The following is a 26,866-nucleotide window of genomic DNA, read 5'->3' on the forward strand; positions in this document are numbered from 1 at the left end:
CCACCAGGACAGACTACCACGAGGACAGACTACCACGAGGACACACTACCGCTAGGACATACTACCACTAGCATACGCTACCAGGAGGACACACTATCGCTATGACACACTAGCACGAGGACACACTACCGCTAGGACACACTACCACGAGGACACACTACCTCGTGAACACGTTACCGCTAGGACATCCTACCACAAGGACAAACTACCAATAGGACACACTACCACGAGTGACTATCACACAACTAACGAAGTGACTTTGAACGTCTACGTGTTATGAAGTCTCTCACCGCCTGGCTATACAATGCCTATAACTTTCCTCTGTTATTAGGGGTATCATTACGCCCTCTACCGTCACCTTCTATATATAGTGGTTCTCATAAACGAGAGAAATGTTACACTAGCGAAACGATGAAAGATGGAGATGAAAGTGACGATGTGATGAAATGAATAGTTCTAGTAAACGCTACAAACATCCATGACTGACAATAACATGTTTAATGACGAATGAATGGTTTATTTGTGTCTCACAAGATACACAATGAACGGGTATTGGACTTATATACACAGACCTATTTCAATGCAATATGTAACTTTATGTATATGTACACGGTAAGCACAACTAAGCATCACAAGACAATCACATGACCTTCAGTGGATAATAAATAAAGTGACGTATGTACATTGCAGGAAGACGATTCGTGTTGAAGACTATTGAGCACTAGAGAGGGGGTAAATGCTTTAATAACATCACTGATATACATGCATGATATATACAACACACTATGTACAGGGTCCCTGCGGTGGGCGACTGCGACTATGTTTTGTGTGTACAAGAGAATTTGTTTTGTATAGGAAATTCAAAGTTACATAGCACGAAAATAGTCACAAATGTGAGATATTGCACAAATGCCCATAATATATATTCGCTATATACAATGGCGTTTATGAACAGATTTGGATGCCTCGTGTGAAGTGATGTATTTTGTAGAAATGTAGAGTGGAATGTATTATATATGTGGATGCGGGAATGTCAAAGAGGTTAAGAGCTATAAGAAGTCGTTCATACAAAAATACTGTGCACAAATACAAAGTATTCTGGAAATGATATATTAATGAGATTGTGACTATGTCGCCAAATGTTACCAAGACAGGTAACTACTGCTGCAAGAAGTCCACGTACTTCAAAATGCTCGAGATGACGTGGTTTAACTGAATAACCACGTGCGCCAACGAATGTTCGTGAAAGTTTGGTGAACACTTCAACTCTTAAACATATCACAAAGCAGCTTCTCCATTGGCGTGTTGCCGATAGTTCTGCCAAAAAACAGTCTCTCGATCCGGTCTGACGGGACGTATCTCAGCGTGGGGAGAAGGAGCAACAGGCGGCCAAATCTGTAAGAAAATATTCCAAATTAAATTCACTGACAGAATGTTACAAATCTTTGAATAAAGAGGTTTCATGTGTAACAACCTGATGACTTGAACTTGAATTATCCTCATAAATCGATGTGTACTTCAGCCCAACTGGAGTGACTTGTTGGCTATCACATGTTTATGTTGAATTCTAGATTAGAAATATCAGTGGTGAGAGATTCCAGTCAAAGTGTAGGAATTACGACTGCCGTAAGTCTATATCAGATTATGGATCTATGACAGTGTTAAGTCAACTTCATATTAAGAAATCACAACTATGTCAAGTCTGTGTTAAAGTACAGGATTTATGACCACGACAAGCCGCCGCTGTTTTGGTATGAATGGTGTTATTTTGGTGAAAGGTCGATGTTGAAATGAAATTTGTGGTATCAGACAGGTATCCATGAGACCTGCGAGATGACCTGACCGTACCTGCAGGGCTGGGTGGGGTGCTGTGCCCGGATGTGCTGACCAAGCATGACCTGAGCCTGGTCTTGAAGGTTCTCAACTTGGGGCGGGTCCTTCAAGCTGCGTGTGTCTACAAGGATACAACTCTATATAAGTAAAGGTATTTTCGTGGTTTGGAATACGCCTTGATTCCGGTAAAATGTACATTCTACTCTATTACAAAGAATATGTTTACGCAGTTGCGCATAGTCTTATACAACGTTATTTGATAATAGGTACACCAAGATTGATATATACGTAGTTGTTGACTTCTCCAGTAACATGGATCGCGTACCGGAAGAACTGATGGCAATCGATATTAAAACAGAGCACCAATGTCAGTGTATTTACTATTAGGTAAGAATCTATGCAAAACATAAAACAGAGAACTGGTATGGGGCACGGTTATCCTTACCCGGTTTGAAGAGCACAATAGCCTTGAGACAGGCGAACTCAGCCGGGTCAACCTGGATGGCCTTGAACCTGATCATGACCTCCTGAAGCACGCGCATATCAGAGAATGGAGATATTTTTCCGTTTTGGGAGTTTGGAGCGTGGTCAGGGAGAACAAAAAGGGGACACGCCTCCATCGGCATTGACCACTGGATCGCACAGAGAAGGAACAACTCACTCCATGCTTCTTCCAGAAGGATTACCTGGAACAGACCAATGCGAACATGTAGCGAGGAACAGAGAACCAGACACTACTAAACTGGGTTAATAACCACAGTTATGACTAGATATATACATGTACGTAATTCGTAAAAAGGTGAACTCGAGTCACTGTCAGCAACAATTCGTCCAAACAGCCAAGTATAGAAAGAAAGGAGACATATTTTCAGCAATGATTTCTGTTCAGATTTTAAACGTGCTGACTAATGCAGCATTTAGTGGTTCACACTAAGGAGTAAGTGGTCGGAAACAGAGGACCCAACCAAACCACAGTCTCCCTGGATGATAAGATAAGGTAGGGAGTGACGAAAGTGTGTGTGACTTAGTTTTATCGTATATTCTCTGACCCCTAATCGGGTACTGAATATAACAAACAGTAACAGACAGGATGGTGTCCTTTCCAAAAAAAAAACAAAAAAACATTTGGATAAGACAATGTTTTAGAATTTTGATTTCTGATATTTGCGAATGTTTTATTTCAACTGAGTGACAATCCTCACCTGGTCTCTGAAAGGAAGGTTGGCAAAGGAAGGCAGATTCTTTGACCACTTGACGGCCATAAACAAAAGTCTTGCAGAACACTCGTAGATCGTTTCCTGTCCAGCCGGATATAGAGTGATTTCTGGGTAAATGTGAGTTTGTTGAGGGGGCGCTCGTTCCTGCTCCACGCTTGTGACATCGATGTTTTCTTCTTGAATGGCTGTTGAAGAGATGGGATGTCTTTTACTTCAAGTACTAGTTACTCATACATTGCTTATGGACATGCAATTTCTGTGAATGAAAAGGAACAGTAGAGTCATGATAAATACAAGCAGAATGTGACGGCGTATTGTAGTAATTGTATAGAACAGCCGATGATCTCACTCATGCACAGGTCTAATAGAAAGAATAGTGTATGACTGGGGAGATACGTCTCTTGTTAATTGGCGTGTCACTGCTACCGCTGTTGTGACATCGTTACAATCTGTACCCCCGTTTCAGAAGACAAATACCTTCATAAAATGTGCTTCCTGTCGGGATCTGCGTATACAGTAAAGTGCTTATTCTTGGAAAATAGTCTCTACCTGAATCTTCTGGTTCAAGTTTAGCGCAAGTCTCCGCGGTCATGAGACTGGCCATAAAGCGATGGTTGGCCCCGGGACTAAAGGCGGGGTGGGTGGCGGACACCGTGGCGTTGTTGGCCCCGAGGGGGTGCTCCAGTTCTCGATCTATCTGGTCCTCGCGCACCTGCGCAGTATTGCGGGGCTGCCGTTCATTCTGTACAGCTGCAACACAGACGAACTCAGATTGAGGAGAAGTGATGGACGATAACATCGTCGACGGTGCCAGTACAACAATGGAAGTCTCTTTAACGAGCACGGTACTTTATTGGGAGCCATCTAGGGACACACAAGGATGGAAAGCCTAACGTAACGGGGGACCTATTTACGTCACGATGGAATTCCCGTTGTCCACACGTCACCACTGCCATAACTGTCAACAAGGAATAATATGTGAGGAAGCACAGTGACCTTCTAAAAATACGACAATGTAACGTTTGAAGTATGTTTGTGGGATGAGGGGTCCATGGCAACCTTTAGCTATTGTACGCAGTTGTGTTATCGTAAGGTGTTTTCGTAAGGTGCTATAGTCTATGTGTTACATCAAACACGTTTACAAATATATGATGACGAAATTCGAACCCTCAGCAGCATCAATCTAAATTACAAAACTTACAATATTTTAAAAAAACAAACAATGTAAAACAGTACAAGTTTGTTGCTCTGTGACTGAATGTGTTATTTTTTATAATGTAAATCTCAAAATGAAAAGTTAAATCCTTCATTCAAAGTGATGTTTCATATATCGCATTTTTTAAAAGAGATTGGTTTAGAAATGATCGTGGTAGTATTGCAAAAGTTTGTAAATTAAATGGATTGTTAAACGCAAAGTTGGAAAAAAGTCAGATTTTTTATCTGAGCACTTTCATATATGATAAAGGGATAAATAGTGCAGCCTTCTTTAATGTGTTTTCAGAATTAAAGTAATTGCTCTTGCATAAGAAATGACACTCTCAGCATTTCGAAGATACAACGTTTTCGGGTGTATTTGTGAAGATGTCAAACCTTAACGTCACAAGTATTGTCATAAACCCGAACTATAATCGCTATCAGTGCTACATTATCAGGTAACGAACTTGATGTCAAATCTTGGCAATTCTCAAGAGCACTTACACCGATGCCGCCATGTAAATACCAAGTCCAATTATCATATGCCATTGATTTTGGAGGATTATTTTACTGAAGAACAAATTTCCTGACTACAAAACGCTTCCGAGGAATTAAACCGATAACAGCACTTGACATTTAGCAATATTATCATAATTGACAACAATCGGGAAACGCTCTACTAGAACTATTTTGTATTTTTCCATTACGATGAGTCCGTAATTCTATCATTTTGATTCTGCTTTTTAATTTCCCGGGTCACGTGACTTGCACGCGTGCCGCTCCAGGTCACAAATTAGATCTCCTTCAAGAGGGATTTAATGTTTTGTAGCAAATAAAATTAATTCCTAATGTGATTTCCCCTTGATTGCGTTTACCTTCGGGCGTAGGAACGATGTTCGCCAATAGAAAGACGATAGTTCAAGTTGCTGTAAGTTTAATCGGTGTCACGTGATCAGATCAATACGCCATAAATGTTTGCGCTGGCCAGAAGATTCAGGGAGAGACTGTAGGGTGCCTATTCTTTGACGTATAATTAATATCAACATATGTCTTAGTTTTAAACGACCTTATCTTTACAAAAATGCCATTGGTTAACATATGGTTTTGGAATAGGTTATATCTGTACAGTTAATGCAGTATAACAGTTGTCTAAACGTAGACGTATTTATAATTAATGTTAAGTTTTTTCCTGGTAATATTGCAATGGCAGACAATGCCTGCAGAGATGGAGTATATTCCTCGCAGTGAACTTAATTGGCTCTCGCGTCAGTCATGATAATCTGTCTCGGCTATAAGTGTTGAGTTCTGTTCACAGGATTAATTTGTAAGATTTGAGATCCAGCCCGTTGTCATCCTTGACATCCAGTGTAGCAATTCAGCGTGTGGAGGACAACGGTATACTCTATGACAGATACGTACCATCCTTGTTCATGCCCATGGTGAGACACTTCTTGAGACGACACGCCTGGCACTGGTTCCTGTGTGCCTTGTCCACGTTGCACAGACCCGTCCCTGCCTGGCACCTGCAGAAGGAAGCACCACAACAACATGAACAACGCGCCATATATATATACAGGAAACATCAAAAGCGTACTTCAGTGAAGCGTCGAACTTTTAAAAGCCCCCATATTAACACTGAGTCGTGTGAGACAAGAATGACGTATTTGATTGGCTGGCTATTGTAAAATAGTTCCTGTGACTATGTGTCACTAGACTAACTATTCGTTCCGGTTAGTAGAGTCAAAACGAATATTGATAAGTCTCTCTTGCTCCTACGTGGCTTCACTCCCGTAGATATAGTTAAGTGTGTGGTGAAGAATTCATGCGCTATATATTTGCAGGCTTAACAATTAGTTATACTTTAACAAACTATCAATGTAACGTCGACGGGATATCAGTCCCGCCCTCTCATGTTTTTCTATTTCACCAGCGAAGAAGCTATTGTTTCTGCCCCGCCCCAACCATTAGTTCCAAAAACATATTAATGATTTGAAATGTTATTGAAAGTATCGAACACTGATCTAAACACTGAAACAATATATATATACTGTAAAGCGAAAAATATTTTGAAAAACTATAATCGACAAGATTTTAATTTTCTCAGTGTTTTGAAGCGACTTGCATTGTAATTTGCGTTATTTTAACATCGTTGCCGGCATACCTGTATATTAGTTTTCTTCGAACACTTCTCTTGAAGAATCCACTGCAACCATTGCAGGCCAGAATGCCATAGTGTTTGCCGCTAGAGGTGTCCCCACACACGACACACAATAACCCAGGACAGGGCTTTTTGGCCGGACCACCCCCGGGACTTGGAGAACAGCTTCTGCCAGACCCAGGGGAAGATACCGATATGTCGATAGCTTGGCTCAGCATGGGGGATGGGGACTTTGTAGCGCATACCGTAACGGGGGACCCCTGGGGGGAGATGCGAGGGGAGAGATCTGGACTCAGGGCTGAAAATAGATATTAACATGTATAACCCTGCATCCCAAAATTTGCCTAACAAATAACACTTCGGTCATTTGGTCTGGATTTCATCTCTGGTTGTTTAATTACAGAACGTTTTTAATTCATTTTCTAATCATTTGATATTAGCCATAAAATTAGCCCCAATTTCTCGAAACAAACTTATGTTTGAGTTTTGACTTAAGTTCGAGTTTTTACTCAAACTTGAGAGAATACATTTCCCAGAACGTACTGAAATTGATATTAAACTCAAAAATAGTAGACAATTTGAGTTTTGTGAATATATTCAATTTGCATATGGTGTTTGGGCATTTTCTATCTTAAAAAATGCATTCTGAAACTAAGTTTGAAATTTGAGTAAAAACATAAGTTTCTTCCGAGAAATCGGGGCCAGGACGTACTTGCTGAAAGTAAATCCCATACACCAACAATGTTTATTTCAGGGGGCATTCAGTTTATGTTATCTTATGAATTAGTGTGAAATAACAACGTGTGGAAAAGTGACTGCGATAAAATAACTGCTATTTTATGCCTCAATGTTCGACATTACAAGGGCCATTATAGATATTTAAGGAGGCCTCGGAGTAATTTTCATAATGTATCAACCGACGGGTTGAGTATACACTGCCGCGTGTTAATTTACTACAATCTACACGTGGTTTGTGTTAACTGACAACGGCTTAGATTTGACCAGAATGAAATTGACACCCGGGAAAATGACTTTCTAAATAACGATTGATGCAGTTTGAAATTGATCGACATAATTAGTTAACATCCGAGCCAACTTCAACTGAAATCAAATTTACCATATCTGAAGCCCCCGCTTTTGGAAAGGGCAGTAAATTTCAGCAAAAGTGATATTTTCTCTATAATTGCAAGAAAAGCCAGATTTTGATAAAGCCACTTTGCAATAAAAAATCAAATCTTGATTCCATATAAATGACAAGTAGTCCTGAAGTTCTGTACTGTTTTTGGAAATAAAAAACCGGCACAGTCGAGCTCTACGTTGTCAAGTAGTAGGTTCCGCGACTCATACGGCCCTCCAACTCGGAGTCATTAATTCTGTCAAAGGGGCTAGTTGTTAGATCACTTTCGGAAACTTTTTCACCAACTTCGAATTGTCAATTTCACGCAAAATCGATTTTATGTTCGCTTGTGGAAAGTGCCAAAGTGACGTGTGAAATCGCGACCTCAGAAAGTGCTAAAATTCGAATAAGAAGCAAAAGGCGAGAAATGGCCGCTCAACATTGGCTCGTATATTACGTTCATATCAAATTCACTGCTGGCATCGTCCCAAAAAGTTGTCAGTTTTCTTGTGAGAGCAATATATCTGTATCACTTCTCTTCTTTTCCTTAACAATTGGCTTCAAACTTTCCTTTTTACGCGAAAATAATTTTCAATTTCTTGAGATATATAGGGTATTTATCAAACACCATTATAACAGTGGGAACGTCCCTGACAGCGTTCGATAAATTACCCTTGTGATGGACTAGGTTTTGAAAATGGTTGAAAGAGATCAATTTACTTGGATCCAATTCCGCAAAGTGATGGCTCCGTGTCTTATGTAAACGTTGTTTGTGTTGGACTTGTTGAAATACAGCTAAAACATTCTGTCTAACATTTCAATCTAAATACGCTAAATTTGAAAGCACTGTTGAAGTGTGTAGACGAAAAGCTATTGTCACGGTTTCAATTTCAATTTTGAACATCTTGAGATAAGCGTACTTGTGTCAGTATCCGCGTGTTTTTTAGCTTTACGAACATCGAAAATAATCTAGTCAGGGAGGGATATATAATCATGTTTTATGACAATACATCCAGAGATGTGATAAAACAAGAACTATACAAGTAAAAGCAGAGTCAGACCAAGATGATGAAATAACAGCATTTTGAGATTAAAAATAACTAGTTTCACCATGTTCCACAATTTATAGTAACAGAGAATGTCTTGATATTAATCTTTGTTATTACTCCTTTGCTTCGTGCTGTTTGAAGGAAACGTGATTGAATGACGTCACGAGATTCTAACTCCAATCACTTGTCACTAACAGTGATTGCACAAACCAGATAAGAGATTACTAACAGATAAGGAATGAATCGGCTTATGCTTTTCGGATTGGCTCATTACAATATATAATTTCCGTCTGCTTTCAAGACTTCATTACCTTCATTCTTCTATTGCGTTCTCCGCTGGAGATCAAACCAGGTGACCTAAAGTAATTAGTAAAATGGGATCGAAAATGCTCGTTTAGCGAGCCTAGATACACACACCTTTCATCAATTCACCTGCAATTTGGCGTTTCTTGATCGAAAAATTAAATTTTCATGAAAAGAGACCTGTGTTCTTGCAACAAACGGGTACAACCAAGAGCAAAACGCGAGGACAAATGCCACGAGCTCTCGACGAAAGGTCACGGCAAAAGAGCGCGTGCTCCATGCACGCGTTACTAGAAACATCGCCATTTGTTCATTGGAACTTGTCGTTAGGGGAACTCGATGAAAAGAACCTATCATTTCCGGTGTTTGGGATCACCTTGTTTCTTAATAGGCCCGTCGGTGAAGATTGGGCCAGCAATTAATCTTTGAAATCGTTTGATTCGAGCGATAACTGGCTGAGGGCAAGATAGGGAATTGCTATTCAGAGCAGTTTGCGATCAACTAATCGCACTCATCAATATTTGAAACAAATGTTGTCGCAATGTTGTTTTTCAGCATGATTACTTCGAAACAAGATGGCGGTTACCCAGGCCACACGTGTTTAGTGATCGCTTTACAGGCTCACGGCGGTGAAGTATTCCCACCGAGTTACACATCTGTCTCAAAATAATATGTGCATGTGCACAGCTAATAACTCCATGCAATGATTGCGATGAAGATGGTTTTTTTTAGATGAGCTCAGTGATTATATTCATGAGTTTTGCGCATGCTTCTTCTCTAGAAAAGAGGTAAAACAATCACCAGCACGCTTCTGAAGACACAGTAAGGAGGAAAGATTGTAATGTTACTCGGAGGCAGTACACTTTCTATATTCAAAAGTGATATCTGCTCAAAGGGCATTGTACGATTCAGATTTGATAATGAATTGTGATGATACCACATGTTCGCTAAACGAACCCCAACCCACCGGCATAGGCACGTCAGTTAATCACCTTGAAAACAATCACAAACATCAATCCAAAACATCAGCAACAAAACCATAAATGTCATAATTTCTTGAGAAAGTTAATCTATGAAATAAGGTCATGTTCAAGCTCCAACAAGATGTTACTGAACACTGTATAGTCATACTTTAGATCCGAATTCTTGGAAACAAACTTAGGAAAGTTTTAAGAAAGTACTATCTCATATATATATATATATATATATATATATATATATATATATATATATATATATATATATATATATATATATATATATATATATTCATGGGTTCAATATTAGAGTGATCTTAACATTTTAGTGATAGTTTTTATAACGATGGCATTATCAAAGTGGCTTTGAAATAAAACTCAGCTCGCTCAACAGCGACTACGAAGAGCCTATGACCTCCGACAGTTACAGGATATGTTTGATAAAAACGTTATGCCATGAGATGACATGTTTATTGTTGCCTGCTTGAAATGATGTTGAGCTTCCTGCGTCCAGCGATGCACCAATTACGTATGTTTTTAGTAAGCTAACGGCCAGAAAATGTAGGAACAAAGCATGATTTTTGTAAAAGTAGATGTGAAAAAGTTATTGATCATAATACAGATATTGTTTGAAATTGTAAATTATCGAAAAAACTGACATACATCTATCGGTGAACTAATATACATGGCCATTTATATATCCTACGGACATTCATGTTAGTGTGAATCAAGGAGTTTTTAAATCTTTGAAATGGGAAAATAATCATATTTCATGTGACTTTTTTACAGCAGAAAACTGACATGTTTTGAACTTGACTGGTTTGATTAAGTACGTGCTGTGACAACTGCAAGGAAAAAGTTTCTAGTACTGCCATATTTTTTAAAATGTCCAAAGGAACAGGTTAAAAAATGTTTCTTGGTATGAACCACGTAGCTAGTGTTTGCAACAGACTGCAATTGATATGATGATAGTCCGGCTTGCCGCAGGTGTTCCAATCTCACACTAGTCCCATGATGGGCTTTTTACTCCGATATTGACATGCAATCGGCATGAAATTGACGTTATTGTTTGACAAATGCTAGGATCAAGAACATATCGAACACACCTGTATTTTCGTTTTGAAATTACTGTTTTCGTCTTTCTGCGGTCACTTTGTATGGCATCGACCAGTGGTCACTTGAAAATTTAATTTATTTCGCTAAAGAAAATGTTTGCCTGTCTGATAAGCCGCTATTGTCATGTTTCTCTTTTGAAGGGAGCTGGGAGGGAGGTGTAAAATGTGACCTGCAAGATTGCTAATAACATCGGCAATTGCGAACAATAAGCATCATTGTCACGGTATATTTGCTTCTGTGGAGAATATTTGTTTGTGTAATGTAACTTGTTCAAATCAGAGGTGAGATATCCTCTTTGAAATGTCTTGATTAAAGTCAAATAGATTTTCCAAACATGTTTGTGTGTGTATATTCATATGAGAGGATAAGCCGTGTGGTCTTTGGACTGTAATTTTCAAACGCTTCAGGTGGGTTTATCTACCCCGGAACGTATCAGGCACGACCGAGAGGACACATCAAACGAGAGTGATCTCTGAAGCCAAATTGAAAACTAAAATTAGCATGAGTTTCATCCCTGTCCCCTGTTCATTTCTAATTCAAGAGATGAGCATGGCTGTTTATTCTCGCACTTGTGAAATAGCGTCTAGTCGCGTTCGACTGTCAAATGTCAAGTCACGGATCCGATGAAAAGCACAGTACCTAGGCTCGAACTTGTACCTGGAAATTGACAAGGTATCTCAGTTCACCACATGAAAGGGTTGAAAAGTTTAGAACACACCCCTATCATTTATTATCCTTTTCTTCCCTTCGCAACTCCATTTCGTCTTATTTGCTATAGAGCTCATAACAAACCCGTATACAAGAACGATCTTGTGTGTTGATTGAATTAACTGTCCCGTCGAGCAGTTTTATTCATCGCGCTCCCCATGCAGGGATAATGGAATTAGACATGGCAGTAAAAGTAAGATTGGGCACTAATCTCCCCCGATCCTATTGTCACACAATCAGCCGATGATTCCCCCTTTAATGTAATTGAAATCAAGAACGCGCCGGACATATAACGACGGCTGTTCAAGCCGGGCCTGTTTACAGAGCGAGGTCTGAGCCTAGGAGATACACTCTGCCGTTGCCTTTTGCCCCTTGATGAAACGTACGTCGTATACAGGATAGTAATACCTCACTTGCCCCCTTTTACAGAATTTTACACAAATACGCGACACTGAATAACGATATAACCGTTTGATCTCCTCCGTACGACTGAGGGTACAGCGTTTTAACAAAGCATCAAAGCAGGCAGTGTTGAATATAGCGCATCCTTACTATGAATGCTAATGCAGGGACTACCTTGGTATGTGGCTGGCAGTCATGAAGTACACTGTCTCCACAGTCGACGAAGTTGATGAGATAAGGGAGGGGTGAGAGGATGAAGAGGGGGTTTTTGTGCCGTGACTCAAACCACATCTCGCATTTATCTAAACTGTGGCATGGGGTTGGACGCAGCAAGCCATAATACGAAGCACATTAAAATCCTGCATGGATCTAAAGCACGGTTTCACAGCATTTCCTAACTGTGTAATTATAAGAAGATGAAGATAGGTTTGAGATGTATTGTAGTGATGTTGTAATTTGTTTGAAACAATTAACATTTTTTTTACATAGACATGTATCATTACCGCTCATTATACGCATAATCTGCCAAAACTAGAACTAAGTTGCATGTGCCTATACACGCCTATAGTCTGTAAGTCACAATCTTGGGACAAAGATAAAAGAACCACCACAGCAGGACATGTGCTGTAGTTATGGCCCAAGTTAACCTGTTTTACACTTTGTGATGTAGACTCTAAACAGATCCATACATTATGTATCGGAGTTGTGGAAAGATTTCTTCAAAAAGAAACAACGGAAAGATCGATGTATCAACAGGCTTCCTGGAACACTTTAAGTCAAATCAGAGTTTCTAAGTGGATATGTAAGAGGCAGCTGGTATATCAATATCGCTCAATACTAATTCGACTGGGAAAAGTTCTTCTTAAAACTTTGTGTTATGTAAGCTGTTTCTAAAATAATTCCGGATTGAATTTCTTACAAAAGCAATAGAGAAAGGTGGCTTTTAATTTCCTAGGAGCGATTTGCTGGAGATGCATTAGCGGTGGAGAGACAAACTAGCAGGAAAATGGCATGAGCAAATTGTCACAAGTTTGAAAGAGCGCTCATTTTTCACCGACATCGTTCTCGCGAGATAAAACGTAATCCCACGGGATTAACGTGTCCGTCTGAAGTGATATTGAGTTGTCGAATTTCGCGTCAATTGCGCATCGCCGTATTTGCAGATAAATCAGCTCGCAATGACATTAGATCAGAATTATGGTCCAGCGATAGGAGCTTGATGTAATTTTTCCTCACAGGCGCTGATAAGATTGTTATGAAATCTCTCGACCAGCCACAAAAACAAGATTTCCACCCATTTTCCCACACCGCAGTCAAATATATTTCTATCTTATCAAAAACGGCCGAGGTTTTTCAGGTCCCGTCCGACACTCTGTGATTAGGGTATGATAGGGACTTGAGAAGGGGCTAAATCAAATGATGAGGGACAGTAAATTGAATCATCTCGTTTCCATGACCTTTATTGCATTTGGTCCGAGCACTATTCACCCCCGTCCCTTCTGGCTTTTTATATTTAATTTATGGCAATAGGGGAAGCCTTGTCGTAGGGCTTGACTGAGGAGGACTCAAAAGGACTTCAAGTGTCATTTCCAAGCTTGTAGCAGCTGCGGTAGCAAGAGAGGTCTATTTCTTGTCCCTATCGCACAAGACGTACAACGCGCGCCGCTGCTATTTTAAGCCTTTCTCTCACTGCTCGCTAATTGCCTTTCCCTATTCCTCGACTAACGACTTAAATGTGTTCTGCTCGATGATGCTTTAATAAAGTTAACTGATATCATTATTCATTGCCTCAAAGCACAGCGAAATGCTTCTCAACCGGAGTGATTGGTGCTCCCTTGGGCAGCGACTAGCCCTGCTGTCAAATACGTTAACAGTCGCGAAACGGGCGAAGTCGGGAATCGCTGCGCTGTCGCACTCCCGGGTGTACTTGAGGCGCAATTGACGACAAAATCATTGGAATTCTCTGAGCACACACTTCAAGGGGTGAGGCATCAGACGGCGGCAGGGGAAGAAAAATAAACTAATTTCCCCCAATTAGGTTAATTAACAGACCAATTCGTAACACCGTAACGTAACAAGTTGACTCTAATGTTACCTTGTGCTTTTTTCATTTTACAGTGATTGTCATAACCGCATATGCAATGCTAAAATAATTGGTGAAGACGATTTTTCCTTAACCACACAGATGTTCGTGTTATTAAATTACAAATTAATATTCATTGCGCGAAGAGTCAGGGGCGGCACCATCAAGATGACGGATACATCAGTTGATCTAGTACATCTAGAGTTGCCCGGGTACCTTCATGCTGAATGTAGATATCTACTTTATGTGGGTGATCTGGGTTATATTGCTTCCAATCACGGAACATTCCATGATGTGATCATCATCCTCAACTCGTCCCGTGATTACAGCATTACGTTTGTTTACCATCCCTCTAACACTTCAGTTGTACTTATAACGGGTACGTGTTTGATATCATTCGTTCGTACCATGCTTGCGCTTCTAACAAAATAATCACAGGACAATGTTTTAGATTATTCGGTTTCCAAATAACATTGTACAAATAGTGTTTCCGTTTTATTATAAACATTTTGAACCAATTTTATTTATCTACAGGGTGACGTCATTGACGTCATGTTATGCTTCAAGTAGAAATTCTGTGTGAACGTACAGGGGCTGATGCATCCTCCAGACATCCTACTTCGCCAAATGGGAAATGCTCCCATGGAATGTGGATCCACTCCTGACCTGTGTATGTCAGATAAACGTTCATGATGACGCGTCACTAACTGTATGTTTGTACTGATTCCCAAATATGCAACCAGCTGTTGATTTCTGAAATCCTAGCTCTTACCATAGATTTGATAGTGGTGCACTTGCACTCAGTGTATGTGGTAGAGCGTCTTCAGCCTTCACATAGAACAATCACTCAGTCGATTAGGGGTTAGTTAGTCTGTATAAATGAACCGCGAAGTACACCTAGTGAGTGAGGACCCACCGACGAGTTGTCATGTACATTGTGTATTTCCGTAAGACACCAACACAACCAGCGCGGGGATAACAGAACCAGGTAGATGACGTCATAACTCCTTGGTCATTATATCGATCACAGGTTTGTCTGGTTACACGTCAGTATTGACCTGTAGTGTTCCAATATAAACAAACAAAATTTCTTTGAATATTGCGGCATTAAACAACTAACACCTCTCGTCACTAGAACCAACCACTAAGAATTGGACCATTACAAACACAGGTGTCTTCGTGCCCAAACAGTTGAAACTTTGCAGTTCATAGTGCATGCTTTTGTAGGTGACATTGCGAAGCATGATTTTGAGGGCGGCTCACTGTAGTGCATGATTGTGTGGTTGACACTCTGTAGTGCATGGCACTCTGTAGGTGACACATTGTACTTTAAAGTTTTGTAGGTGACACGTTGTAGTGCATGATTTTGTAGGCCACACACTGTAGTGCATGAGTTAGTAGGTGACACGTTGTAGTACATGAGTTAGTAGGTGACACGTTGTAGTGCATGAGTTAGTAGGTGACACGTTGTAGTGCATGAGTTAGTAGGTGACACGTTGTAGTGCATGAGTTAGTAGGTGACACGATGTAGTGCATGAGTTAGTAGGTGACACGTTGTAGTGCATGAGTTAGTAGGTGACACGTTGTAGTGCATGAGTTAGTAGGTGACACGTTGTAGTGCATGAGTTAGTAGGTGGCACGTTGTAGTGCATGAGTTAGTAGGTGACACGTTGTAGTGCATGAGTTAGTAGGTGACACGTTGTAGTGCATGAGTTAGTAGGTGACACGTTGTAGTGCATGAGTTAGTAGGTGACACGTTGTAGTGCATGAGTTAGTAGGTGACACGTTGTAGTGCATGAGTTAGTAGGTGACACGTTGTAGTGCATGAGTTAGTAGGTGACACGTTGTAGTGCATGAGTTAGTAGGTGACACGTTGTAGTGCATGAGTTAGTAGGTGACACGTTGTAGTGCATGAGTTAGTAGGTGACACGTTGTAGTGCATGAGTTAGTAGGTGACACGTTGTAGTGCATGAGTTAGTAGGTGACACGATGTAGTGCATGAGTTAGTAGGTGACACGATGTAGTGCATGAGTTAGTAGGTGACACGTTGTAGTGCATGAGTTAGTAGGTGACACGTTGTAGTGCATGAGTTAGTAGGTGACACGTTGTAGTGCATGAGTTAGTAGGTGGCACGTTGTAGTGCATGAGTTAGTAGGTGACACGTTGTAGTGCATGAGTTAGTAGGTGACACGTTGTAGTGCATTAGTTAGTAGGTGACACGTTGTAGTGCATGAGTTAGTAGGTGACACGTTGTAGTGCATGAGTTAGTAGGTGACACGTTGTAGTGCATGAGTTAGTAGGTGACACGTTGTAGTGCATGAGTTAGTAGGTGACACGTTGTAGTGCATGAGTTAGTAGGTGACACGTTGTAGTGCATGAGTTAGTAGGTGACACGTTGTAGTGCATGAGTTAGTAGGTGACACGATGTAGTGCATGAGTTAGTAGGTGACACGTTGTAGTGCATGAGTTAGTAGGTGGCACGTTGTAGTGCATGAGTTAGTAGGTGACACGTTGTAGTGCATGAGTTAGTAGGTGACACGTTGTAGTGCATGAGTCAGTAGGTGACACGTTGTAGTGCATGAGTTAGTAGGTGACACGTTGTAGTGCATGAGTTAGTAGGTGACACGTTGTAGTGCATGAGTTAGTAGGTGGCACGTTGTAGTGCATGAGTTAGTAGGTGACACGTTGTAGTGCATGAGTTAGTAGGTGACACGTTGTAGTGCATGAGTTAGTAGGTGACACGTTGTAGTGCATGAGTTAGTAGGTGACACGTTGTAGTGCATGAGTTAGTAGGTGACACGTTGTAGTGCATGAGTTAGTAGGTGACACGTTGTAGTGCATGAGTTAGTAGGTGACACGTTGTAGTGCATGAGTTAGTAGGTGACACGATGTAGTGCATGAGTTAGTAGGTGACACGATGTAGTGCATGAGTTAGTAGGTGACACGTTGTAGTGCATGAGTTAGTAGGTGACACGTTGTAGTGCATGAGTTAGTAGGTGACACGTTGTAGTGCATGAGTTAGTAGGTGGCACGTTGTAGTGCATGAGTTAGTAGGTGACACGTTGTAGTGCATGAGTTAGTAGGTGACACGTTGTAGTGCATGAGTTAGTAGGTGACACGTTGTAGTGCATGAGTTAGTAGGTGACACGTTGTAGTGCATGAGTTAGTAGGTGACACGTTGTAGTGCATGAGTTAGTAGGTGACACGTTGTAGTGCATGAGTTAGTAGGTGACACGTTGTAGTGCATGAGTTAGTAGGTGACACGTTGTAGTGCATGAGTTAGTAGGTGACACGTTGTAGTGCATGAGTTAGTAGGTGACACGTTGTAGTGCATGAGTTAGTAGGTGGCACGTTGTAGTGCATGAGTTAGTAGGTGGCACGTTGTAGTGCATGAGTTAGTAGGTGACACGTTGTAGTGCATGAGTTAGTAGGTGACACGTTGTAGTGCATGAGTTAGTAGGTGACACGTTGTAGTGCATGAGTTAGTAGGTGACACGTTGTAGTGCATGAGTTAGTAGGTGACACGTTGTAGTGCATGAGTTAGTAGGTGACACGATGTAGTGCATGAGTTAGTAGGTGACACGATGTAGTACATGAGTTAGTAGGTGACACATTGTAGGGCATGTTTTCGAAGGCAACCTAGTAGTGCATTACTCTGTAGGTGCCACATTGTAGAGCATAATACGGAAACAAATATAGATGGGCAGATTTTGTTGCATTAACGTTGAGAATGGAACTTCAGCATGCCTCCGATTTCTCTAATAAGCAGGCATCATTATAGTTTGAGCACAAAAAGACGAAAGTGTTTGAATAAATGTCAGAAACGTTCTAGTTACATTACGACCGTCAATAAGTAATCCGACAAACCAATGACTGATCGCATGAACAAGAACCCTAGCTCTACCATGACAAACAATCATCTAAATCCAAGATTATATAAGGTACGCCACCTGCCTCTTACTACCATGAGTGAAAAGGATCATAAATCTCCGGAATCGACTATCCCAACAATCACTGTCTGATTCCGCTACTGCGCCTCGCGATGGAGAATTGAAAAGGTTACAACAGAACCGAACACTTATCCCTCCAACGTTCCGTCAGACTGTGTTCAAAACTAGGAGATCGTATGCTTATAATCCGTCACCTCATTACGATGAAACTGAAACAGGATCACTAAAATATTTGAATGTTTATACCACAGTATCATATTGCAGTTCCCTATTGTATCCGAATGTCAACTAGTAACAATACGTTATTTATATGAAGCGTCAAGATATTTCTGCAATAATAAAACGATTGTTAATATGACATACAATATGTTAAAAATCGATAGCGATTAAGGATTAACAGTCAGCGAAAGTTTCTATTATGCAAATTTGTTTGATCGTTTTTTTCCTCCGGCTAAACACGTGCCTTCATTTTGTTGTGTAGGCACACACTTATTTTTTACTGAGATATATAATAAAAATTATAAAACGCTATTCTGTACAGGAGAGATCACTAAAAGGTTTTAATCAGGATTTTGTCAACAGCTGTTTTACGTATTATATATTATCATCGAACTGTGTTATCACCAATTTAACGGTCTTATCTCTAATGATGACGCTAAAGCGGGCGGGCATGATGCCAACATTCTAGTCTCTACACATTAATATCCCAATACTTATCTGATAATACTGTACGGTTTCATATTGCCTCGATTTCGACTTTTGATTAAAATCCTTATCACTGTCGTTGTAACTCTAGGCATTTTACCAACCGGCGGTGTGACGAAATCCTTCAATATGGGACTCAATTAGTGACAGATTCCATCTTTAAGCCAAGTTTCAACTGATATAAAGCAGGTTGGCGTCACGTCGCCAAACAATACTACCATATCCCCAAACCATATTCCTATCAATAATAATCAACCTCTATATCATCTCTCTTTGTTAAAGGCTGTTAGCAGTTTGCTGCCCATTCAGTAGGATGACCTGTCGCCACATAAGCGAGGAAACTGTTAATCTGCGATATGCAGATGGCTAGATAACCTGACAATGTGGTATCTTGTCTTAATGGGCAATTACAGAGAGACACAGCGGTTAGTTGCAGGAACCTGGAGATTATGCGGTTAGTCGCGTGGTGTTGGTCAGGTTTGGAAGGTTTAGCTGTTTTTTAATTGTCCCAATAAATCACTTATTAATTCGTCTCTTGACAAAGACGTTTCACAAATTGTTATCGGTCACAAATACTTGGAGGGCAGAGGACATATATATCTAAACACATCAGTCAGGTTTATATTACGAAAAATCAAGCTGAAATGAAAATACTGTTCCATCATATTTATGTTCCGGTTCAGTTACGAAACCTTCCAGAATAGTGGATTTAACGTTGTATGTTAACAGAATCCACGCCTCAGACAAACCATTATATACATAGGTGTGTATATCTATAACTTTATTCTTCCTAGTTCACCATCACAGCACCGGCAAACGTCTGACAAAGCTTCCTTGGACCACTAGAGGCAAAACGTCAATTTTGCTATAACGGCAGTGAACCTTATTAAATCCATGGTAATTAATAATAAAAGCTGAAAGTATCTATTTCTGTGAAAGACGGTTCAATAAACCAGGACGATATATCTGACTAAGGCAACGTGCTATAACAACCCTCAATTAATATATGTAGAACTATCGAATTTGTAAACTCTATATCTTCTAAGAATATAATGCTATTGCTGGCATAACAGTCTATACATTTAGGTGTCACTCCACTCAGATCCACATACCCCCAATCACACTTCCATATCAAACATTAATTGAGTCAACATCAGAAACAGAAAGTACATAAGGTGCACCCGCCCCTGATGTTTTAAACATCACATACTTGATCCAAATCTAAATATTCAAGAAATCTGTACTGTTGCCATGAAGATACGTATCACAATTAACGAAGTTTTGCTGTTTGTAAACCATGTAAGACTGACCCTACCAGACATCACAAGTGTATAGTCTCCATGCATACCTTAACACATCAACCATCATATGCACATGACCGTTCTGTCTTCCCCCAACAAAAATTGTCATCCTTTTTTCATCAACATATCTGTATCTGTTGATGGTATTTTTTTTGCGTGATGAAACAACAAACTTTCCGTAATTTGATCAACTTGACAAGTCAAATCTACTTCGATTGCTGCATTATGTTTTCCGTTGTTGATATGATGAAACGTTTTTCAGATAAGATCCGGTTTCCTTGATAAAGTGGTTGAGGAAAATAGCATATTGTCAGGTCCGGAATATTGTAAATTAGTGAGTTAGCTCATAATTCTGTGACACTTCTTGGTTCAGACATTGCCTCGTTTTTCATTTCATTTTCGGTGTATTATATTGGCAGTATTAGTTTAATTTCGTTTTCAAATATAGTCGTAAACATGTGATCAATGGTGACATTCTGATATACATGATCCATACTACAACACTTCCAGTTTCTGTGATTTACAATTCCAAGTACATCAACACTGAACATTTTCAGAGACTGAACAGTAGTCATACATGTGTTTGAATATATTTTTACTAATTATATACGAGAATGCTATAATGTTTTACCTTCTTCCATGTACGTTTGGAATGACAACCAATTGGCTGGAGATAAGTATAAATCACACTGAATTTTTTGGTGTCATCATTGAATGTGTACTATCAAAATATCTTAACTCTTAAACAGACCTGTTACAAAGCTGTGTTTAGTTTTGATTTACCACGTGATTCTTATTTAAAATCTACTATTTCAGTATGTCAATTTATATATCATAAACGTAAATAAACACAGGTGACAAGATTTAACCAAAGAATGTTCAGGTACAAACAGGAAAATATTTGTGGTTATATTCCGTATTCCTCCGTATTTCAGGTCGTTATCTTTGTACTTGATTTGTGACGCTGAACGAAATATGCTTAACGAAATATGTATCAGTGTCGGAACAACTGAAGATGACAAAACTCTGCGAAATGCGTAGCATGAACTGTTGAAAATTTCATAACATATTTTGCAACGCCAAGAATAAATGCTTACGTTGTAGTTCCAGACATTTTAGAAAACAGCAGATGCAAAGGTCACTGAATAATTATAAATACCAGTTCTGTTTTGTTTAATATATAATAGTTACGACTTTTATGTCAGGTGAAAATAAGTAAATGCCAGTCAAATTGCTATCATGAAATTTGTTATTAATTAAAGATTTCAACGAACAAAAATTAGATACACTAGTCAAATCCACCAGATATTGCTGTTATGACTTTGCTTTGAAAATTTTATCAAAATGACAAAAGATTTTTGTTAAATGGCAGTGTCAGAATTTGTAATAAAAGATAATTCTAAGGAACATTTACATGAACTTACTTCCGTGGTGCCGACTGGGATCGCTCAGGTCCATGTTATCCGGTACACTTGTCGAAAACGGGTGTTCTCAATTTTACGGGGCGTTTTCAATTGTGCCTCGGGTGTCTCGACTGTGTCTGAGGACGAAATGAACAAGCTGTTGTGAGGGCTACCGTGAGATCAGCTGACATCAAATTAGTCGTGGCTTGTTATAGCCCCGCTACTTGAATCAGAATCTGCTACAAAGGATGCTATTTGATGAGCGAGTCTATTGTTAACCATGGAGGGTTGTAGGGTAACTTCACCTGCCTGATGCATGCTCGACTGGGCGGTTGTCATATTTTCTATGGCCGCTGTTATTCATAGATTTCAACCCAGTTGAACACAAATTTGATATCTTAAATATTTTCATTAACTAATATAAACAAATAAGTTTGAAAATTTTAGAAATTGATGTATTCTGTGTTTTCGATATTTAAAAAATACTCTTATCAATTATAAATTACTAACGAAACTGAAAAGATTTTTAAATAATGCAAACGCGGAACTCGCAAGTTGAACGAAAAGATGCTGCTGCAAGTTCCCTTTATCCGAAATGGACTCGCCCGACGTTTAATGGGCACGTGTCATTTGTTATTCACCTGTGAGGTGTAGATCCTATTGGATGATTTCCGCCGTGTAGTACTCGCCTCTCTCCTCGCAGCCTCTCTCGACAAGAAGGCGGGTTGGCGAACCCGGTAACTCATCTGCTCATTAACATAGAAATAACTAGGGGCGAGCAAAAGTCCCTCTTAATCAGCCTTCATTTTGTGAGACACGGTGTTTTGTTCCGCGTTCCAAACACATTCAAGATACTAAATCCGATCAAATACTAGGTAAATCCAGGGCAAGATACTCGGTTTGATTTTTTATTCAATTTTGACGTCGTTTTGGCGAGGTTAAGTCTTGTATTATCTGTACCCGCGAGGAAGATGTTTGGTCGTATTAATTGAGTTACAATTGTAGGAAAATTCTTAATTGATTTTACTTTTTTATGAATTTGGGTAGCGATTCTCAAAGGACTGAGCGTGTATCAGCTTAGCGCCCACCTTTGGGGGATTTAGTCCGAGTGAATCACTCTTCGATAAACAAACTCACTTTTTGTTAAACAAAGGCTGTGACGACAGTGCTGAAAATTCCTTCAGAAAGCGAACAGTGTATTTTCCGTCTCCACGAAATATAAGATCAAAGGCATATTGTCAAATGTGAATTAGTATTTTAATGCTGGAATCAAAGTAATGACTGCTAATGGCGTCCTCGATGTCGATGGCGTAGCTTAGGTCAATACTTTGAAGACTTTTTTCCCATAGACCAATATAATAGCGTCCTATTTTCAATGTTAGGCCCACTCATAGTGCGGAGTCGGAAGGGTTATAATTGTAATTAGTAAGTCTTCTTCTTGTCCAAGTATCTGTCAAACCATCTCTTAAAGGGGAGGAAAAACACTATGTTAAAACCGATCGAAGCTTTGATGATTTGAAATAGTTTACATTGAAGATTACACAAAGTTCATTACGTTCTGGCTTGTTTCTTTGAACATTAATTTCATGAATCAGAATTATTAGGTTTTATAAAAATGGCAGTGTAAATAGATATGTCATCTTTAGATTATATGCACAAATATCCCCCGAGAGATGTTGCTTTGTCTCGAAACATAATTTTGATAAGAATAATAACTCTTTCACAGCAACCGTATTTTATTAGTTAGGTGTTAGTTAGATGTTATTTAAGTGGAACACGATACACATGTAGAGTAATATTTCCGTTCAAAACCAAAGAAACATTTAACTTTGGTTTATCGTCAAACAGTGGTACAGATGTAGAAACTAACACACTTGTATATTACGGAATTTAGGTTATTATTAGTAGTACACAAAACTAATATTCAAATATTAGATCAAACCTGAAATGAACAAATCTAAGGATTAGAACAACTACCCTTAAAGATTCTGCCCTCTGCAACATAACTTGTCACATATTCTGGCTTGCTTGGTCGGCTATTGTTAATGAGTTGGCTAACGAACTCAGCACCATATCTTGTAGTAGGTGAACCCCAAAATCATCATAGTACCCAAACAAATTAAAATGTCACAGACAAAACGATAGAATTGAAGAAGCGCCAGCCGCGAGGGAAGACAAAGTCAATTAATACAACAGCACGTGTGCGCGTGAATTGTGGACGAGGTGATTGGGGCCCGTGGCAATTGCCAACTTTAGGAAATGAACAACATCGCACAGCTTTGTTAGAGACGGGGGGCTGCGAATCTCAACACGCGAACCCTTCAGATTTACCTGAGACTGGCCAAGCGGGTGCCGCCACACCTCGTGTGAGTGGGCCGGTATTATGAGAGAGAGGAGGGTGGAGGGTGTAGACAAATATCTCGGCGGGTTATCTGTTTGCAAGGCTGATTGAAACACAACCCTCTGTGGTCAATATGCGTGTTTCATGACGAGTGGAAGAAGTGGCGTTGCGAGTTTGTTCAAGTGTTTGATATTGTTCTTTTTTGTGACGTTATGTGTTGTCATTTATAATTACGGCAAACCTGTTCTTGTTTTCCTATCAGGGCTCATGGCTCGATGCATATCATAATTTTATGATGATGTTTCAATTAATAAAATCAACGCGACGTATCCTATTAATATGTGGCTTTAGTATTCGTATGTGATGATTTTGTTGGGAAATGTATTATAGGATCGGATATTCGTGTTTCTTTAGATACTGAATATGATTTGCAGTTCATATTTCTTTACGTCACAATTACCATATATCACATTAACCGATATGTATATTCCTTTCAATGTTACGACGATGCACGTTGTGACCCAAACATGTCTTTAAATCCGACCTCTTTTAATACGATAGTTAACATGAATTATTATTGTACATTTCCCTTCGTCCTGGTCGTACCAATACATTTAAATGCGCGTTGAAATATTAAACAAACAGTTCCTTCTGAGCTTTGGAGCCTTGTCAACAAGAGTGGCGTGACAACACTGCAGTCCAAACAAAGAAGAGACTGATTTACATTCAGCCTATGCATATTTCAACAATGCAAATTGCCCTTTTTGAATATTTCATTCTTTGTAATCCTTTTTTACGTTTCTCCAAACTATAGGTCTGTAGTTGAAGAGGAGATTAAAGGTGGGACCTGTCTATTCGCCACTTGATGCAGGAAAAAATAATGATAAATGTGATTAGCGAATATTTAAGAGACTTTTTCAAATCGGTCTTTAAACCAAAAACAATATGACAAAAATGATTTCCATTTTAAATTACTTTACAAATTCAGGTACGTTTTAAGAACTGGATTTTCCCCACTTCACATACAACATATAAGAACAGTAAAAAAAATAAGAACGAGTGGAGCACCAGTTGCGAATGGTTGGTCGTTTGTATGTGAAGTACGGTAATGTGAAATATCAATGTGAGAATACACACCTGCCAGTCATGTGAAATCCCCATCAGTTTCTTTCTCTCCTCAACTTAGTCTTGCATATTTCATGTGACTTTTAATTCCCCTAATTAGCTATGTTCACTGAATCTTGACGTCGTGGAATTATTTGGACGGGCATTAAACACGTGATGAGAAGTTCATGCATTGTTTTGTTATTGTATTACATGTAGCATGGTCCTATAGAGCTAATGTGCATATCAGTATTAAAGATGTAATCTGATACTCTCCAACTTGTCACCAACCTGTCCGATTATCTGTCTGTCAGTTCGTCTATATGACAAGTTTTCATTTTGATCACTTTTACATTTCTTTATGAAACTTTGGTTCTAGAATCAGCTCACCAGCGGGTTGGTTTGCAAAGCTGGCATTCAAGAAACAAGTCCTCTATTTCCCCAACATTCAGTAAGGACATCAAATGTGTTATTGAAATTTTGGAAAATATGTTTGATGTCGATATATAGATAAGTTATAATTTGTTGAGAAATTTTCGATTTGCGCCCCAATCCCTCTTCGTCTGGAGTAGGCGATTTGCGCCCCAATCCCTCTTCGTCTGGAGTAGGCGATTTGCGCCCCAATCCCTCTTCGTCTGGAGTAGGCGATTTGCGCCCCAATCCCTCTTCGTCTGGAGTAGGCGATTTGCGAACCTCCATGGCTATATATTAAGGCTATATGCAATATGCAATATGCAATATTTCTGTCCAATCGAGGATAGACATCGATATTTACGTGCATGTCTATTTGACTCCACTGGGAGATAATAAAATCGTTGTTCCTGTATACCACTGTAATGATCTATTGTTATGAAATCATCACATCTCTTAAACAGTATGTATAAAACAAACAAACAAACAAAACCCGCCCATGTATATATACGCCTGTTAAACAGAACAGATAAATATATACACAAATAATGACCTTTCGTATACATCTGTTGAACACTATAGAAAATGTAAACACAAAACATGTCCACGTATGTCCATCTGTTAAACAGTATAGATAAATAGAAACACAAAACATGTTTAATGGGGATTGTAGAAGTTGGTGAGTCAAAAAATGAAACATACAGCTTTATGGATTACAACTTCTTGTTTATTACGTTGAGCGACGTTTCGATGTAGATTCTTACATCGTTTTCAAGCACACTTAGCTTGTATGTCCATATGTTAAACAGAACAGATCAATGCAAACACAAAACATGCCCATGCATATACTGTTAAACAGAACAGATAAAAAGAAACACTAAACCTGTCCATTTATATGCATCTGTTAAACAGAACTGATAAATAAAACACAAAACCTCATATACGTCTGTTACAAAGTATAGCTAAATGCAAACACAAAACATGTCCATGTCGGTAAAACAGTATAGATAAATAGAAACACCAAACCTGTCAATGTATATACATAAGAACAGTAATCAAGAACCACATTTGTAAATAATAGTCACAATTGTGTGCATCATCTCTGTCAAATCAGTTGACTGATCGTTGCATCAAACATATGCCAGGATGTTCCCTTTCGCTTGCGAAACATTGTTTTGATTTTTTCCTTCCGTCATTTGTCAGATAGGAACGACAAAACCCATCCATAACTTGTTGACTGTCGGATTCCGGCTGTTGGATTCCAACTGCAATAGTCTGGCTGTAGGAGTCCGATTGTGGGATTCTAACTGAAGGAGTCCGATTGTGGGATTCTAACTGAAGGAGTCCGATTGTAGGATTCTGACTGAAGGAGTCCGATTGTAGGATTCTGGCCGTCATGAGGGTACGAGTATGTTGTCGCTGAACGGCGAGCGTATCCTGCTCCACTGGAGTCAACTGTCAACACACATGTGAATTCTCGTCAACTGTTCACCG

The 26,866-nt window shown here is 39.5% G+C and overlaps 1 protein-coding gene across 1 annotated transcript; it reads right to left on the bottom strand.

Annotated features, from left to right (window-relative positions):
* Positions 1-496: 496 nt before the first annotated feature.
* LOC137279155 (photoreceptor-specific nuclear receptor-like) lies at positions 497-21,724 on the bottom strand. Its single transcript, XM_067811636.1, has 8 exons — positions 21,538-21,724; positions 6,406-6,700; positions 5,664-5,767; positions 3,600-3,800; positions 3,036-3,235; positions 2,279-2,519; positions 1,849-1,954; positions 497-1,395 (listed from the first exon to the last, which is right to left on the bottom strand). The coding sequence occupies exons 1-8, from the start codon at positions 21,569-21,571 to the stop codon at positions 1,263-1,265; spliced, it is 1,314 nt and encodes a 437-aa protein (XP_067667737.1). The 5' UTR covers positions 21,572-21,724; the 3' UTR covers positions 497-1,262.
* Positions 21,725-26,866: the final 5,142 nt, after the last annotated feature.

The sequence above is a fragment of the Haliotis asinina genome, chromosome 3 (genome assembly GCF_037392515.1).
Source record: "Haliotis asinina isolate JCU_RB_2024 chromosome 3, JCU_Hal_asi_v2, whole genome shotgun sequence".
Lineage (NCBI taxonomy): Eukaryota > Metazoa > Mollusca > Gastropoda > Lepetellida > Haliotidae > Haliotis > Haliotis asinina.

What these genes read in the sequence shown, in the direction of transcription:
- LOC137279155 (XM_067811636.1), bottom strand. Translation starts at nt 21,571, where the DNA reads ATGGACCTGAGCGATCCCAGTCGGCACCACGGAA. An exon ending in TATTGTGCTCTTCAAACCGG is followed by an intron (nt 1,955 to 2,278) that starts GTAAGGATAACC and finishes GTATCCTTGTAG; the next exon opens with ACACACGCAGCTTGAAGGAC. An exon ending in CACCCCACCCAGCCCTGCAG is followed by an intron (nt 1,396 to 1,848) that starts GTACGGTCAGGT and finishes ATTTTCTTACAG; the next exon opens with ATTTGGCCGCCTGTTGCTCC.